The sequence below is a fragment of the Artemia franciscana genome, chromosome 14, assembly GCF_032884065.1.
Source record: "Artemia franciscana chromosome 14, ASM3288406v1, whole genome shotgun sequence".
Lineage (NCBI taxonomy): Eukaryota > Metazoa > Arthropoda > Branchiopoda > Anostraca > Artemiidae > Artemia > Artemia franciscana.
The window spans coordinates 24,038,261-24,057,945 of NC_088876.1; the positions used below are offsets into that span (position 1 = coordinate 24,038,261).

The following is a 19,685-nucleotide window of genomic DNA, read 5'->3' on the forward strand; positions in this document are numbered from 1 at the left end:
TTGATCATTGTTATATTTCTACAACGCTATTGTGCCTTTTAACTTTGCGCGTCTTTTGTGTATACGTTAGACAATGCAAAAGTGAATACGGTAAGCAGACTCAAGATTAATTGCGTAAGTAAAGTTTTATCATTTTTCCCCCGCTCTGTGCTGTCTTTTTTTTTCTTTGAATTCAAGGAATTGCAACAGCATGTGGAGTTTTAATGCGTGTATTGGAGTGTCATATATAATCGGTTTGTAAAATTTCATCTGGTAGCTTAGGTGTACTAAAAAAATTGAAGCACCGCCCTTTTCCCTATATTTTTTTCACGCCTTTCTCTATTTTCCCCTTATCTATCCATATACTGTTAAACAGTAGCGTTTCGTTTAGTGTGTTTTTTTCTGTTGGCCGGCTTGTAGGGGGTCTCTACAAAATAGTACTCTTCGATTGGTTATTGGTCAATAGCCCACGAGCGAGTAAGGACAGTCTCAGCTAAGTAAGGACACTTTAATCTATTTAGGCTATTAAAAAGAAAAAAACAAGTTTTTTTAAATGAAAGTAAGGAGCAACATTAAAACTTAGAACGAACAGAAATTACTCCATATATGAAAGGGGCTTTTCCTCCTCAGCGCCCCGCTCTTTTCACTAAAGTTTGACTCTTTCTCTTACCTCTGCTTTTTAAAACAGTAAGAAACTCCAATTTTTTTGGTCACTTAAAAAGGGCACTAGAACTTTTCATTTCCGTTAGAATGAGCCCTCTTGCGACTTTACAGGACCACTTGGTCGATACGATGACCCCTGGGGGAAAAAAAACAAACAAATAAACACGCACCCGTGATTTGTCTTTAGGCAAAAAATACGAAATTCCATATTTTTGTAGCTAGGAGCTTGAAATTTTTGCTAATGGGTTCTCTGATACGCCGAATGCGATGGTGTGATTTTCGTTGAGATTCTATGACTTTTAGGGGGTGTTTCCCCCTATTTTCTAAAATAAGGCAAATTTTCTCAGGCTTGTAACTTTTGATGACATTTGATGAACTAAATTTGATGAAACGTATATATTTAGAATCAGCATGAAAATTCGATTCTTTTGATGTATCTTTTAGGATCAAAATTCTGTTTTTTAGAGTTTCGTTTACTATTGAGCCGGGTCGCTCCTTACTACAGTTCGTTACCACGAACTGTTTAATATCCGTTTAATAGAAATCCGATATTTGAAGACTCAACGATTTATGATCCTTCTTCTTGTTCAGGTTCGGTTCAGTTTCCGGATTTCACCTGGTTTTCTCTTCAGACTCTGGTCGTGAAAAAGAGAATTACAGGGATCGTTAGATAGCCACTAAAATTAAACAATGAAGAGATAAAAACGACATGTTACATCAGCAAGTACGCTATGAAGGTGTCGGTGTGGAAGTGGTGATGGTTAAACATGTTCTTAATACTTATTATATTATAGATAGCCAGTCCTTTATCGTAGTTTTGTAAAAAAAAGTATGAAACTGAATATCTTGGTTTCTATTCAGTTTCAACTGCAGGGTTAAGTATCCTTGGCAAGGTCAGCTTGAGAACCTCTCCCGTCCCAAAGCATTAATCTTACAAAAATACTAATTTTTTTGTTATTTAATAATTTTTTTTTCTTGTTTGGGAAATCTTCAAAATTATTTTAAGTTAAAATCCTGGCTGACATACTAAAATACAGGCTAAACATTTACAAGCATAACATGCATAAACTTTAATGTTATTTAAGACAGCCTACTAACCCATCTGGGGGGTGTTTATACTGATTTATTATTTACTGTTCTTTTTTCAGTTCTTGTTTTCTTATGCTGTTTTGTGTTGTTTTGAATAAGTTTATCCCTATTCCAATGTATAAAGTGTGCTATTATTTTCCAATTAAGATTATAAATTATGACTCTCGTGAGACATGATAAGAAAAAGAATTGATAAAATATAAATAAATAAAGGCCGATAAGATAGTTCTTATCTTTGCTATAACTAATACTGCATTCTTAACATGATACAATTTTCAAATGAGAGGCATGTAGTCTTTAATATTTGGTGAAGCTTATTTTAAGAACATGAATACCTCTGATTTCAAATATTTTTGAACCCAAAATTTTGTCTCAATCTCCCTTCTTTTCCAGTGTCAAATTTGCTGTGCAATCTAAAAATTTCTTCATAATCCATCAAAGCACAATTACAAATGAAGCTTACCACAATTCATTGCATAATGTGAAAAAAAATTCAGTTAGAGTTTTATTTAATGTATGGGCGAGAAAATTGGGTTCTTAACAGGTGAAAATCATTGGAGTTCCAACAAATTTAAAATCTAGTACCTCATTGGAATTACATCTTTGTTGTTAAATTTTCAATTGCTGAAAAACACAAATGCTGGATTTCCATAGCCTTATGCCTGTTGTTTTTCAAACGAAAAGTGTTGTTTTTCAAACGTTTTTGAAAAACGAACTAGTAGGGTTTTTTTCTGACACCATTTAATTTTCAATTTGAGGAATAACAGATATATTGGATTTTCTCTGTATTTATTGTTACTTTTTCCCTTTTTCAGTAGTAAAAGAACTGTCCGCAAAATTAAAAAAAATTCCAACTGGAATCGAACCTTTAGCCTATTATGTGGAATATAAATGATTTAATCTCTATCCTATGAAGGTAAAAAAAAACTGACAGATTAGACTCATTAATATGAAATGGCGGCGATAATTTCCGTTTTGTGGTTCCTCCATCACGTTGGAAGCTAGCCATCTTGTGCGTTTTCACACATTTCTGTTTACCTTCCCTAGATCTCTCCCAGGAATTCATTTAGAGCTGGGTTGACCATGGCCAATAAGCTCAAAGAGTCGCGCAGTTGACCCCAGCCAAACAATAAACTATTCTGAGAATCGATCCTCATCCCGGAAGGATTGCAAGTTTAGCGCACTAACCACTCGACTAGGACAGCTTAAACCAGTACCACATAGAACTTTAGGAAAATGTAACATGTCAATATAAATTATTCAAGTACGAGAATAATCCCCCTCACCGACATGCTAAGTCAAAGAGGGGGAGCGGTCATTGAGCCATTGGTTTAATGGTACCGTTGAGAACACTCAAATCTATCCTAGACAACCTTTTTTTCTAAGAATTACAGAGAGATAGACGATAATATTTAGATACTGTTATACAGTATTTCATAGTTGTACGATCAAACAGTTCGTGCTAACAAACTGTAGTAAGGAGATTTTTTAGATTTTGCAGAGTTTGGTTACTTAATAGTAACCATAACTCTAAAAAATGGATTTAGATACTAATAAATACTTCAAAAGAATGAGATTTTAAATATATAAGTTTCATCAAATTTAGTCTTACCCATCAAAAGTTACGAGCCGGAGAAAATTTGCCTTATTTCGAAAAATAGAAGGAAATACCCCTTGAACGCCGTAGTATCTTAACGAAAATCACACCATCACATTCAGCGTATCAGAGAACCCTGCTGTAGAAGTTTCAAGCGCCTATCTATAAAAATGTGTTTTTTGCCAGAATTCCGATCACGGTTGCGTTTTTTTTCCAGGGGTGATCGTACCGACCCAGTGGTCCAAGACTGTCACGAAAGGGCTCATTCTAACGGAAATTAAAAGTTATAGTGCCCTTTTTAAGTGTCCAAAAAATTGGAGGCACCCTCCCACACTCAGTGTTTCCCAAAGTCACCAGATCATAATTTTGAGATAGCCATTTTGTTCAGCATAGTAGAAAAAACTAATAATTATGTCTTTAGCGATGACTTACTCCCCCAGATTCCCCGGAGGAGGGGCTCCAAGTCACAAACTTTGACCATTGTTTACATATAGAAATGATTATTGGGAAGCGTACAGACGTTTTCAGGGGGATTTTTTCTGGTTGGGGGAAGGGAGCCAAGGGGAGGAGGTTATGTGGGATGATCTTTCCATAGAGAATTTATCATGGGGGAAAGAAATTCCATGAAGAGGGCGCAGGATTTTCTAGAATTCTTCAAAAAGAAAACAATGAAAAAATAAATATGAAAAAGTATTTTCAATTGCATGTAAGGAGCAGCATTAAAACTTAAAACGAATAGAAATTATTACGCATATGAGGAGGTTCACCTTCTCCTAAATACGTCGCTCTTTACGCTACAGTATTTTTTGTAATTTCAACTATTTATTCTGCGACCTTTGTGATTCAGGGGTGATTCTTGAAGAACTGGGATAAAATTTAAGCTTTAGTGTTAACAGCGTGGTATTGACGAGAGGACGATTCCTCTCATACACGTAGTAAAAATATACGAATATAGAAGTTGTTACGTAAGTTAATTCTGAAGTTACGTATATTTATTACTAATGAAAACGTTCCTAAGAAAATTAAAAGTTCTAGTTGCCTTTTTAAGAAACCGAAAAATTGAAGGGCAAATAAGCCTCCTACCCCACCCCTTTTTCTCAAAATCGTCCGATTAACAATGAGAAAGCCATTTAGCCATAAAATTAATATGCAAATATCGTTTCAATTATTCATGTGCGGAGAGCCAAAACCAAAACATGTATTAATTCAAAAACGTTCAGAAATTAAATACAAAAACAAGTCTTTTCAACTGAAAGTAAGGAGCGACATTCAAACTTAAAGGAACACAAATTATTCCGTATATGAAAGGGGCTGTTCCCTCCTAAACGCCCCGCTCTTTACGGTAAAGTTTTTTTTTTATTGTTTTAAAAAGTAGAGTTGTGAGAAAGGGTCTAACTTTAGCATAAATAACGGGCGTTTAGGAGGGAACAGCCTCTTTCATATACGGAGTAATTTCTGTTCGTTTTAAGTTTTAATGTCGCTCCTTACTTTCAGTTGAAAAAACTTGTTATTTATTATTTAATAACTATTGGAAATGGAATTTTCTTAACTTTTATGTTAGCCTCATACTTCTTAAGGAAGGCCTCCCTTGAAAAAGGGATGCCTCAAACCTCAAAAATATATAAGTGAGCCCAGGTTTTTCAACCCTTGTATGAGCTCTTTCAGATAAATTTGGAATAGATGGTGATCTATCCCCTCTCCTCCCTTCGTTTCAACGAAGGTTTTTAGTCTAAACATGTAAACTATCCCATATTATTGCAGAGATATTTAAGTGTGGAATGAAATATATCATTCGCGTGCTTGCAAGGCCAGAGGAGACCTGGGTGGATCCTTTGTCTGAAAACTTCTGCCTCTTGAAAAATCAGAAAATTATACCCTGATTTTTTTTGGAGGGGGGATCCAAGACCACTTCTCCTCTCATATATTGTTTTAATGGGTAGTTTTCATTGCGGGTGGTTCTTTGAGGATCTATTATGCAAAAGTTAAACTTTAGCTTAAAAAGGAAAAGTAGGGAGGATGAAGAGAGGAAGAAAAGAAACCCTACTCATATTAGGGTTGAACCTCAATATAATGCTGAAAGCAGACACTAAAAGTGAAAACAGGAAAAAAAATCCTGTATATGACACGCCCTCCCCCTACTGCTGAACCGCCTGTTTGTTAACCTAAATTTGAAAATACGTAATGGGCATTAATAGTATGCTGCATGTATTATAGTTTAATTTTAGCAAGGACAGCAATAATAATTCGAATTCCTGGCTAAAGGTATTTGAGGCGAGGACGCTGAGACTCTTCCAAAATCCATTCTATTTTAGTCTAAAATTAATTTCATCAATGATACTTTAAGTGAATTTGTTTTCTTTTTATTTGTTTTATTTAGTTTGTTATCTCGCTGATGACGGCTGTTGCATAAATAGCCGAAATATTCGCTTAGGCTGCATACAGTGTGCTATTCACAGTCTGATCTTATTTTCTTGTTTTGCAGTAAAGACAGCAGGGAATGGTAGCCTCTTCAAAACGAGATAATTAATTTTGTTTTTAGCTCGGTACTGTCGCTCTTTTCTTTTATTTTGAAAAAAATTCTTTATTTTATCTAAGTAATCTACAAAAATCCTCAATCACCAAAAGAATAATAATTGGTTTGTTTCACCGTTAATGGTTTTTACAAACTTTTTTTTAGTATGAGTTTCAATTTTTATGAGACATTCACCTTATAATAACGCATTCTTCTCAAACAATAATTCGTTACAAAAACAGTTTTTGTAGTACAATAATTTAAAAATCCTGTATCTGATTAGGGTCTTTTTTGGGCGTCCTTATCCTATATCACCTCTTCGCTAGCATTAGAACATGACTTAACACATGTCAATAATCTTGGGGAAGGATAAATTTTACCAGATAATATGAACCAGTTTCCCTAATATCCGTTCGATGTTCCTTAATCAATATGTATCCGTATGCAAGCCCATAAAATCGATAGATCTTTAAGGAATATGGAGCCAAAGCTTGAGTAAATAATAATTCATGTCACATTACATGTGATGTTTCGTGTGATATATATATATATATATATATATATATATATATATATATATATATATATATATATATATATATATATATATATATGTATATATATATATATATATATATATATATATATATATGTATATATATATATATATATATATATATATATATATATATATATATGTATATATATATATATATATATATATATATATATATATATATATATATCTTAATTTGTCCTATTCCTTTTACGTTCCTTAATATATTTTAAATTGGTGAAGTTCAGTCTCAGCTGGTAAAAAATAAAAGGCCGCTGGCTATGTCTGCATGGAAGAATAAAAATCGATAGGTTTCTAAGAAATATGGAACAAAAATTTACTCAATAATAATTCAAATTACATACAGGGGCGTCATGTATTTCGGGACGTCACCCCTCCAATGTTCACTGTCAGGCGGTAAAAAATATTGAGCTGGTAAAATATGGTGAGAAGCACCGCTATTTAGCTGGATCATTACATCTTATTTTAGACTTGATTTAAGATCCACTAAAATTGATGTTGATGTTACGATTTTTTAGCAATCATCTTAAAGCAAATAATGGTCAAACAAAATTAGCTGAGTTTTGAATTACCCTCATGCAGTAAGGTATTTCACTACTAAACTAATCATAGTTTTCGAAGTTTTTAAAAAATTTGTCTGTACGCAGACAAAATCTTTAAAAACTTGTGATCCCAAAATGTCTAGTAAGACTGTATTTTTTTTATTATGTAAAGGTTGGGAATGGGTAGATCCTTCAGAGATCAATTGCTGCAATTCTCAACCCGTTATTTTGGTACTAATATATTTTGCAAGAGACAGAAATTGAGTAAGTAAGCTCTGAAGATTCTAACAATTTTTTTTTGCGTTTCATAAATGATGATAAACGTCTTTCGAAAATGTTGAATTTATAAATCAATCATACAACAGTTATGCATATGTATCTGTAAATGTTTTCTCGGGAAGACAATGTAGTTTTTTTGGGAAAATTTGCCTACCACCGTTTTCCGGTGTCGAAAAAATTATCTAGATGGGCCACGACTTTGAAAAAAAATGTTTTACCCTCCCAGCCCCCTTAATGTTCTCAGAAATCATCTGCTGAAATTAGAGATTCTTGAAGGTTGAAAGCCTTGTATATAAGTAGGAGAAGTTTCAAAATAAAACTTCTTTGTTGACAAATCAGTTGATTCCAAGCTTTAAAAGAAGTTCAGAAAAAAAAAATAACAACATGAATTTTAGTTTTTCAATATTTGTTTTTTACGGGTCATTTGCATTTGTATTGTTAGCTTTAATTTACCTAAGCATCGTTTTTTGTTGTTTTGGTAGTACTTGTTTTTTTTTAGATAATGTATAACTAATTGATGTATCGTTATTTATATAATGAAGTAGTTAGGTTAGAGTACTTAGTGGTTATTGGTTATATAGTGAAGTGGTTAGACAAATAGAACTTCTTTGTTGACGAATCAGTTGATTCCAAGCTTTTAGAGATTAAATAAAAAAAAAGTTTTTTTTTAACTGAAAGTAAGGAGCAACATTAAAACTTAAAACGAACAGAAATTACCCCGTATATGAAAGGGGCTGTTCCCTCTTTAACGCCCTGCTCTTTGCACTAAAGTTTTTTGGTCACTTAAAAAGGGCACCAGAACTTTTCATTTCCGTTCGAATGAGCCCTCTCACAAAATTCTAGGACCACTGGGTCGATACGATTACCCCTGGGGAAAAAAAAAATAAACACGCATCCGTGATTTGTCTTGGCAAAAAATACAAAATTCCACATAGGAGCTTGGAACTTATACAGTAGGGTTCTCTGATACGCTGAATCTGATGGTGTGATTTTCTTTAAGATACCATTAATTTTAGGGGGTGTATTCCCCCTATTTTCTAGAATAAGGCAAATTTTCTAAGGCTCGTAACTTCTGATGGGTAGGACTAAACTTGATGAAACTTATATATATGAAATCAGCATTAAAATGCAATTCTTTTGATGTAACTATTGGTATCAAAATTCCGTTTTTTAGAGTTTTGGTTACTATTGAGCCGGGTCGCTCCTTACGTTACCACGTTACCAAGTTCGTTACCACGAACTGTTTGAAAGACGCTCTGAAGCGAGTCTTGGATTCCTTATTGCCTAGCATTAAATATTACATTTGAAAGCAAAAAATTTTAATAGTAGTTTGTAAATTTGGAGACCAAGTAGCATATACATATTCAATTATATTTTGCTTAGTAAGATTGCCTGTAAAAATATAATGACGCGTTTTCCGATATGAAAAATGATATATATAGGTTATGACTTTGGGTAAATCAGTTAAGGGACAAATTTTGGAAAAAAAAAGCATTCCTTATGTGAATGAGGTAACAAATGCCCTGGGGTCCGATTCATAATGTTTTAGATTTCTATAGCCACTAAAAATAAAACAAAATAATGTTATTTTCCTGAAGATAAAAAAAAATGTCGTCCTTTTCACCAAGTGAAACACGGTCTTCTTGTCCTTATCTTAAAACTCAAATCACAGTTTGTAATGACGGAGACAACACTGCCTTTCCGTAATACAACTACAGAAGAGAGAATAATGAGGACTTTTTCCCAAGACAGTGAACCAACAAAAACTATTTGAATATTTCAGCCCTATATCTAAGGGCTGTCTTCAGCAAAGATTATAATAAACAATAAAACTCTTACAATAAAAGTTTTCGGTTCAAAATCCATTCTTTTTTTTAAGGCAGCCTTGGTATCATTACTTCTTCACGAAAAGTTCAGCCAAGACTGTGTGATAAAAGCTAACATTTTACAAGCTAAAAAGGTTCATTCATTGAACTAACTGTATTTATTAAAAATTGGAATAATTTTTATTGTGGCATTTGCCTTTTCTGCAGCTAATCTTGTAGTTCTTTTGGGATTGGACTTGTTTTTATTCGTTCCTATTTTTGTTTTATTTTGAATTAGATTATTTTCTGTAATTTATTTTGTGTACATAGGGTTGAGTGTATATTCACCCAAGTCTCTATTTAGGGATGCATTATTATTTAAGTTTCGTTTGATTTCGATTGCCACGCGGACAGTTTGTTTGATTCCTAGGTCATTGCTAATTAGAATTGATTCGTCAAATAGAACATAATGGTTTGGATTTTCAAAAATATGATTGCTTAAAGCTGAATCGAAAGATATGGAGTTATTTCTAGATTTTAATGCTTTTTGAATACTTTCTTTGTGTTGCTGTAATCTTGTTCCTAAATTTTGGTGGGTTCGACCAATGTAATAATTTCCACAACTACATGGTATTTGATGCACCCCTCTTAGACGAGTAACTGGGGTTTTATCCTTACCAGAATTGAGAAGATTCATTATACTTAAATTACTTGTGAATACAACACGTAAATTGTTTTTTAAACAAACTTTTTTCAGTTTTGAAGTAATTTTCGAAATATAAGGTAGGTAATTCGTGTTTGTGGGATTATTCGAATCGTTTTCTGGTGTGGGATTTAAGGCTTTAAAAGAATGCTTCTTTAATCTTTGAACAATAACAGTATTTATGAGAGAAATTGGGTACCCGTTGCCAAAAAGTATGTCTGTAATAAAATTTAATTCTTTTTTAAAATACGTTTCTGAACAGATATTAAGTACTCTATCCACAAGAGATATTACTACACCTCTTTTAACCTGTGGAGGATGGTTGGATTTGAAGTGAAGGTATCTGTTATTATGCGTAGGTTTTCTGTAAACCGTAAAATCAAGTTTATTCACACTATGTATTATTAATACATCTAAAAATTGGTATTTCTCCATCTGTTTCGGTCTCTAGAGTAAATTGCAGGTTTCTATCGTAAGTATTTAAATGTTCTAGAAAACCTTTAAGTTCACTTTTGCCATAATTCCAAACTGAAATTACATCGTCCATGAAACGTCCCCAAAACACATGATTAATAAAATACGAATCCAGGGCCCAATTTTCAAGATTATCGACGAAAATATTTGCGAGTAGGCCTGATAGAGGGGCTCCCATAGGAAGGCCCCTTACCTGTTTGTAGTGTGAATCTCGAAACTGGAAGTGCATGGAATATTTGTTACATAATTTAACCAAATACATGAGAACATCAATGCCTAGACCTATCGCTGACTCTTCGATTAGATAATAATTGTTTTCTAGTTTATTTCGTAATAATTGTTCAGATGTTGAAACATCAATAATAGTATTTATGGAAACTATGTCAAAGCTGCTTAATATGGAATTTTCAGAAATGTTTATCTGTTTCAATTTTTCTACAAGATCAACTGAATTTTTTATATAAGATTTTTGGGAGTGAAGCAATGGTTTAAATGCAGTGCACAACCATTTTCCAATGTTTGAGGCAGGTGATTTTGTACTAGCTACAATGGGTCTTAGAGGAATGCCTTGTTTGTGCAATTTTGGTAATCCATTAAACTTTGAGCAAAAAACACCACGAGGGAGAGATTTATTGTTCAACTGTGGAGGGATTCTGCCATTTTCTTTCAGAGTTTTCAATTCTTTTATAACTTTTTGAGCAAATTGATCAGTCTGGTCATGGGTTGATTTAACATAAGTGTTTGTATCATTTAAATGTGACTGGATTTTACTATCATAATCTGTTTTATTCATAATTACTAAAGAGTTGCTTTTATCGGCTTTAGTGATTATTATTGAGGAATCATTACGGAGTTTGTTCAAAACTTTTGTGTCAATGGAAAAATCATATGACAGAGTACTTAATATCTGTTCAGAAACGTATATTAAAAAAGAATTAAATTTTATTACAGACATACTTTTTGGCAACGGGTACCCAATTTCTCTCATAAATACTGTTATTGCTCAAAGATTAAAGAAGCATTCTTTTAAAGCCTTAAATCCCACACCAGAAAACGATTCGAATAATCCCACAAGCACGATTTACCTACCTTATATTCCGAAAATTACTTCAAAACTGAAAAAAGTTTGTTTAAGAAACAATTTACGTGTTGTATTCACAAGTAATTTAATTATAATGAATCTTCTCAATTCTGGTAAGGATAAAACCCCAGTTACTCGTCTAAAAGGGGTGTATCAAATACCATGTAGTTGTGGAAATCATTACATTGGTCGAACCCGCCAAAATTTAGGAATAAGATTACAGCAACACTAAGATACACACTCAACCCTTTGTACACAATACTAATTACAGAAAATAATCTAATTCAAAATAAAACAAAAATAGGAACGAATAAAAACAAGCCCAATGCCAAGAGAACTACAAGATTAGCTGCAGAGAAGGCAAATATCGCAATAAGAAATTATTCCAATTTTTAATAAATACAGTTAGTTCAATGAATGAACCTTTTTAGCTTGTAAAATTTTTAGCTTTTATCACACAGTCTTGGCTAAACTTTTCGTTAAGAAGTAATGATGCCAAGGCTATCTTAAAAAAAAAGAATGGATTTTTAACGAAAAACTTTTATTGTAAGTTTTTTATTGTTTCTTATTTTCTTTGCTGAAGACGGCCCTTAGAAATAGGGCCGAAATATTCAAATAGGTTTTGTTGGTTCACTGTCTTGGGAAAAAAGTCCTCATTATTCTCTCTTCGGTAGCTGTATCACAGTTTGTGGAGAAAATTTTGATTTCCTGGCATGATTTAAAAAACTGTCAGAAATTAAATTAAAAGAAGAAGAAATTTCTCCAATTGAAAGTAAGGAGCAGCATTGAAGCTTAAAGCCAATAGAAGTTTTCTCTATTTGGGAGGTCTGCCTCTTCCTTACTCCTTGCTATTTACGCTAAAGTTTGACTTTTTCTCACTTTCTCCAATTTTTTGCCTGTTTTTAGTGAGCTTTAAAATTGTGGCCTAAAGAACGAGGGTTGAGGAAGAGACGGCCCCCTTCACATACTAAGCAATTTCTTTTCGTTTAAAGTTTTGTTGTTGCTCCTTAAATTCAGTTGAAAAAAAAGTTCTTTTTATTTTATAGAATGAGATGTGAGGACGTAATTCTGATTAATCTATTGACTTTCTTACTTTTAAAACCGTAGACGTTTCACAAAACGTCTTTTGAGTTACCACAGTCAAGGTAAAAGCCAGATTTAACATAATGGCCGGAATATAATATATTTATTAGTCAGACGCCTTTTCATGGTAGTTGTTATGAGAAGAACTTCCGCTTTACATGTTCGGTGTATCTGGCTTTTTGAAATGTTCCTTGTATAATTGGAAATACCTTAATCCTTTTCTTTTTACTGGTAACTTAGCGTAAGAAATCAATTGTTTTTTTTATTTTATTATAACTATGTGTCAGGGGTGGCAATTTGGGATAGATAAGGGGCGATTGCTCCCTATATTTTTCCCCTAGGTTATTTTTGTTGTTATATTGTCATTGGAAAAATAAGAAGTTGAAACCTCATGGTGTCGTCAGGGATACAAGGAAAACTCGTTTAAGAAATTTGTTCTCTCTGAAGATTGATAAATCGCGAGATTTAGTGGAGCCAATCGCCAAAAGAAGATGCACATGCAACAGCTTTTTTTTCGGAAGTTTGACTACTAGTACAAATAATAATATAGGAACGGCGCCTCAGTTAATAATAAGGGACGTGTTAAAAAGAGATGCACAAAACATTTTGAGATAAGTATTTAACGATAACAAAGTTGTACAAATTAATATAGAAACAAAAGTAGTGGCGTCAATTGCAGGAAGGAGATGTGTCCTTCAAATTTTTTCCCCTTTTAGTTTTGAAAATGATTTATTTGGAACATCTTAATTGAAAATACTTTTTTTTACATTTTCAATGGAAGAATTGACAAATGACAAATTCACTGCAAAAAATGTCAAAATAAACATAGAAAATAAGTTTGACAATTTGGAAGTGAAGAACACCTTGCAAGGAGGGGCTAGTGACGTTTCTAAAAGGACTGAAGAAGAGCATGACCTCTGATGCTGATAGCGTGGTGAATCGATATTCGAGATATGCCGATTAATTAATTAGAGGTTAGATGCTTATGAATATGTTTACAGGGCCAGATAAAGGGCCTTAAATTTTTTCTTGAAAACGACTCCGTACTTTTTTTTTTCGAAAATTTGTATATTGATATTTTCTGGCTTGAAAAAGTCACTCTACATGGGTCACAAGTTTGAGAAAATTTGTTAAGAGGATGCATTTCGAAAGAAATTCATATGAATAACGTCTTTTTTATGAGCACATATCAAGAGCACAAATACGTCATTTCTGTCTCAGGAGTGGTTCTATCGTTTTTAGTATCTATGACGAGTGTATAAACACACAAGAAACATAGCTAAGCATAAAATACTAATAAATGTAAAGAGTCTATTCAAAAAAGGTGTTTTCAGCAGTTTCATGATATCTAGATGACCGAAACGTAAATTAATAATCAAGGAGGCACACTCGTGCCTCTATAAAGAGGCGACACACGACAATGTTAAGCGATCTTCGGTTCCAGTGGTCGCAGACGGATGGGGAGGGATGCATTTCGTAGCCCGAGCTCCAACTAAGAAACCTGCAAAATGTCATCCCCCTCCAACTTTTCCTTCATGGGGAAAATATGGCCGAAAGTTTCAACCTGTCAACCCAAGCCCCCCTTTAACGTTGTCCGATCGGGCTGAAATTCACAAGTTAAGGTCCCCTAGGGCCCAGGAGCTTATCCGCGAAATTTCAGCTTGATCCGATAACTCCTTCCCTGTTTTCCAGAAACCACGCATAGCCACTTAAAATTCATTTACTTTTTTTCCTAGACGCCTACAGGTCACATCCGACATCGGATCTGGGTGTACGAAGACTCATTCGATGCGGAATTCTCCGAGTAATTTTCCTGGAAAGTCTCGTAGGAAAATCTTAACCCCCCGAAAGTTTCGACCCTCCAACCCACCCACCCCTTTTAACGTTGTCCGATCGGGCTGAAATTCACAAGTTAAGGTCCCCTACGGCCCAGGAGCTTATCCGCGAAATTTCAGCTCGATCCGATAACTCCTTCCCTGTTTTCCAGAAACCACCCATTAGCTATTTAATTAACGGATTTCTCTCCATAAGAGCCCATGTTAATTTGAAATTTTTAAAAGCTATTGAGAAGTTATATTTACACACATGCAAGTTATTAGCTCAGTTGGTAGAGCGTGAGACTTTTAATCCTTTGGTCAAGGGTTCAAGTCCCTTACGGGCGGTTTTTTTTCACAACATCAAAAAAATTTTGATAACACCTGGACAGCTTATCATTTGAGAGATAACAGAATATTAGCTTCTTATGAGCAAAAGAAACATTTCGGTCATTCTATCTATTTTTTTCTATTTTATACAATGATTTAAAAGCGGGGGGGGGCGGCAGCCACCCAAGTTCCTCTCCTAATTCCTGTACGAGGAGTACAGGAATTATTAAATTACATCCACCATGGATTGTAGAAAAACGTACAGAAATAATATGAAAAAAACTTCGTTTTCTTAAAGAGTTAAAGAGGCTGCGTCCCAAAGTCGAACCTTAAAACGTACAGGAATTAGAAGAGGCAGTTGGGGGGCTGCCGCCCCCCAAACCCCCAGCTTTTAAAGACTCTTTGGTACAGGTTTTTTTTTTGGGGGGGGGACTTCATTGTTACTAATTACTAGTTTCGGCGCAATGGTTCTCCTGTCCTCTTGTGTTTAACATTTTTCGAAGTTATTCCATTATTCATTCATTTCAATTTTTTGTTTATTAAAAGAGGGCCTTTCCGAAGCCAAGAGCTGGGGGTTAGCAAAAAAACAAAAAACCTGTACAAAAGAGTCTTTAAAAGCTGGGGGTTTGGGGGGCGGGAGCCCCCCAACTGCCTCTTCTAATTCCTGTACGTTTTAAGGTTCGACTTTGGGAAGCAGCCTCTTTAACTCTTTAAGAAAACGAAGTTTTTTTCATATTATTGATTAAAAGAAACAAGTTGAATCCTCAAATGAGATAAGCTCCAGAGGATGACATGAAAAATGTAAATTCACAATGATTGAAAATGATCAGTCTTCTAGACCATTAAATATGATATTTTAAATAACAAAATTATCATAAACATAACAAAACATATCATAACAAAACAAGTCATTAAATAATAAAAATGAGGGACAATAAATATATGGTTAGGACACTTATGAAGACGACAATTACGAGTCAAAACCGAAAAGTGAAGAATAAAGAAATATGCGGTTCACAGATAAGCGGCCAAGAAAATTACAAAACGAAAGTGAAGAACAAAAATGAAAAAAAAAAAAAAGATTAAAGATTAGAGTGTGCGCAGTACTGTTCTCCCCTGGTGGCTTTATGCTGTCATTGGTTGTTGTAATAACACACCTATTATTACAATATTGACTATATAAAATTCCCTACTAATCTCCTTAGGGGCTCCCCCTGTCCTACAAAATTTTCCCGGGAAACTATAGTACATACAAATTTGGGTGTTTCGCCCAAAAATAAATCAGCTCTCAGGGCACACCGAAAAAAATCTTCAATTTCAGAAAAAATTCAGTATTGTGCACATATAAAAGAAATTCAAATGACTACAAAATGCTGAACACTTTGGTATCAATTCACTAAAACTTTAGGAAGAAAGGGGGGTCAATGTCTTTGGGAGGAGGGATTATTTTTTTCAAGGAAAATGCTAAAAAAGAGATTTTTCAATAAAGATACCCCCCCCAAAGCTTTTTTAAAAATATAGAGGAAGGGGGAATTCTAGGGAGTCAAACAACCCCTAGATGTGCATGGTGGCAATGCAAAGGCACGACCACAATGCGCGCTCTCATACAGGGGAGCAGTCGAGGTACGAGGTAGGAAGAGACAGGCTTACCGGAATAGCGAACGTCAAGCGATGGTAGCGGATCAATCGTCATCATTTATTATGAATGATATCCCCTATACACCTTGCCTAATTTTAGCAGGAGAATCAAGGCCTTATCTACAATTTTCCCGGGTGGTGGATATTGTTTATGGTGTAGGGGAGGTTTACATAAAAGACTTTATTACGTTTTTACGAGTCGGGAAAACATTTAAGGGGGATGGGCTCAAATCCCTTAACCACTCCCTTGAACAGAGTCTTGATGAGAATACCCCTATGTGAAATCTTTTCCTTTAGTTATATTCTTCCTGCTAGTTTTGTATCTCAATAAATATTATACCCCAGAAGGTTTATTTCATGCTGAATCGATTTTTGAAATTCATTAGCCTGTTTCATTAGTCCATCAGTTTCTTCAGGTATAGAATTAAAAGGGGTGGTGATGAATATTTTTAGTATCATATAGTCTTTTTTGGCATCATATTTCTTTAACTTTTAATTCATTTTCCCTCAATTGTCACCAATGATGACTATTATTATGACTGGTTGCGTCAAAACTATTTATAGTTTTATGGCACCAAGGAGGACCATTGGCTCACCAATAGAATTTTAATTCCTTTAACTTTTCCTTTCAGTGAACGATTGAAGCGATGCCGACTTGACAACCTGGTAGAACTACACCAAAGCAAAGTTGTACTAAGTATACCTTTATGGGAAACTACAACCGCAGAAAATTGGCCCTACCAAAATGGTACCCAGATAGCAGCAGTCATGGGAATAGAAAATCAAATTTGTCACTATCACTCACAGGTAGTTATTTTTCATATGCCTAACCCTCTAGGTTTTAAGTACTACAAGTAATCCTACCTTTATGATTGTTTCCCGGACCTTCTAATCCATGGTTCTCCATTTTATCTCCAATTTCCTTTTTCTTTTCAATCTCCATTTTAACAAAGCTAAAGTAAAATATGAGCAGTGATTGTAAATATTAGTAGCTACGCTTTTGGCGAGGCTAGCCTCTATGGAGACTGAGACCAAGTCAATAGAAATGTAAAGCATGCGCCGCCGCGGGCTCGAGTGTTAGTTTGTTCTTTGAGATAGCAAAATATTGAAAAAAAGGTGCGAATCTTTATTTGTGAAGTAGGTGGGTGTAATTAGTTTTCTTGAAACCATATATGAATAAAAGCAGGTTTTTCAAATTTACTATGATTTGGTTTGTCACTGCGGATTTTTATGGCACTTGGTATTAACCAAGTGACATGTAGCGATCGCAAATTCTGTCGGTCTGTCGGTCTGTCCCGGTTTTGCTACTTTAGGCACTTCCAGGTAAGCTAGGACGATGAGATTTGGCAGGCGAATCGGGGACCGGACCAGATTAAATTAGAAATAGTTATTTTCTCGATATGACCATTTGGGAGGGAGTGGGAGGGGGGCGGTTAATTAAAAAAATTGAAAAAATGAAGTATTTTTAACTTACGAACGGGTGATAGGATCTTAATGAAATTTGATGTTTGGAAGGATACCGGTCTTAGAACTCTTATTTTAAATCCCGACAGGATCCGATGAGATTGGAGAGGAGTTGAGAGGGAGCCTAAAATCTTGGAAAACGCTTAGAGTGGAGGGATCGGGATGAAACTTGGCGGTAAAAATAATAATAAGTCATAGATACGTGATTGAAATAACCGGAACGGATCCGCTCTCTTCGGGGGAGTTGGGGGGAGGAGGGTTAATTCTGAAAAATAAAAAATGAGGTATTTTTAACTTACGAACGAGTGATCAGATCTTAATGAAATTTGATGTTTGGAAGGATATCGTGTCTCAGAGCTCTTATTTTAAATCCCGACCGGATCTGCTGACATTCGGGAGAGTTGGGGGGGGCTAAAATGTTGGAAAACGCTTAGAGTGGAGGGATCGGGATGAAATTTGGTGGGAAGAATAAGCACAAGTTATAGATACGAGATTGACATAGTTGGTACGGATCCGTTCTCTTTGGGGGAGCTGGGGGTTGTGACTTTGGAAAAACTAGAATAATAGAGGTATTTTTAACTTAAGAACGGGTGACCGGATCTTAATGAAATTTGATATTTAGAAGGAACTCGTGTCTCACAGCTCTTATTTCAAATTCCAACCAGATTTGTTGACACTGGGGGGAGTTAGAGAGGGAAATCGGAAATCTTAGAAAAAGCTTATAAATGTCGGAGATATGTGATTGACGTAACCGGACTGAATCCACTCTCTTTGGGGGAGTAAGGTGGTGGGGTTCAGTGCTTTGGCGAGTTTGGCGCTTCTGGACGTGCTAGGACGATGGAAATTGGTAGGGGTGTCAGGGAGCTGCACTGACTTGATAAAGTCGTTTTCCCCGATTCGACCATGTGGGGGGGGGGTTGAAGGGAAAGGAAAAATTAGAAAGATTGAGGTATTTTTAACTTACGAGTGGGTGATCAGATCTTAATGAATTTTGATATTTATAAGGACCTCTTGACCCAGAGCTCTTATTTTAAATCCCGACCGGCATTAAGCCTCTGATTTTCCTTTTAAAGCAATCTATTGATTCTTAGAATTTTGCTAGAGCTCATATCATATGAGCTCTTGGCTCTTCCAACGTCGCCACAAGTGCCATATGACCTCTCATCTCTTGTTTTTTATTATTTTTATATTTATTTACCTTTGACTGAGAGGGCGAAGATTCGAATCCTAGTATAGCTAATTATTGAGTTTGGGACGCGGGTCAGCGGCGTGACTCTGTAAGTTCAGCCAGAGTCGACCCAGCTCTAAATGGGTACCTGGAGAAATCTGGGGAAGATAAACAGGAAGGGTGTGCGAAAGCACAGGATGGTTGGCCCCCATCCCCCAATTGCACTTCCTGGATGAAGGGCCAAGGAACGGAGATCAGCACCGCCGGAAGGGACTGTAAAGTCTAATGCCATATTCTTTACCTTTACCTTTATTATTTTACGGCTTATTTACCCACTTAGCAAGGAAAAATACTGTGAAAGATTAGACATGATACTGTGGGAGAGACAGCCAAAGCAGCTGCCCCGGGCCTTATAGATGGGGTGCTGTCCACTTTTGTCAAATTTTTCACTTTGATTCAACTTTTTTTGCTTAAAACTAATCCACCAAGTAAGTGGATTAGCTGAAAGAATTCTACAGGACCATTAAATACAGGCATGACAGGCCCAATCGCTTTCGGCTTCTATGTTAAATATTTTTTCTTATTAAACCCGAGTGATCAAAGAGATTAAAAACAAATTCTATGAAAACAACATTTACCCAAGTGCCTCACAAATCGGTACACTTTAGTTCTGTAAAGGCTCCTTCATTTAATCTACGCTACAGTACGCTGTAGGATACGGTACCTAAAACTTATTGCTCGATTTTCAATCTCTCTCATGTCGGTAAATTGGTCAAAGGAGAAAATTAGTAACCTCTCCAAGAGACTTAGTTATCAAGATCAAATCAAGAATTTTATTTGCGTCTCCAAATCGGTACACTTTAGTTCTGTAAAGGCTCCTTCATTTA

General features: G+C 35.1%; 1 protein-coding gene across 1 annotated transcript in view; it reads right to left on the bottom strand.

The window, feature by feature from the left end:
* Positions 1–17,238, bottom strand: part of LOC136035483 (cilia- and flagella-associated protein 251-like) — an 80,613-nt gene extending 63,375 nt beyond the window's left edge. Inside the window, exon 1 of the mRNA XM_065717299.1 lies at positions 17,031–17,238. Coding sequence (XP_065573371.1) covers positions 17,031–17,109 — 79 coding nt within the window. The 5' untranslated portion in view covers positions 17,110–17,238. The remainder of the gene's footprint in view (positions 1–17,030) is intronic.
* Between the last annotated feature and the right edge of the window lie 2,447 nt (positions 17,239–19,685).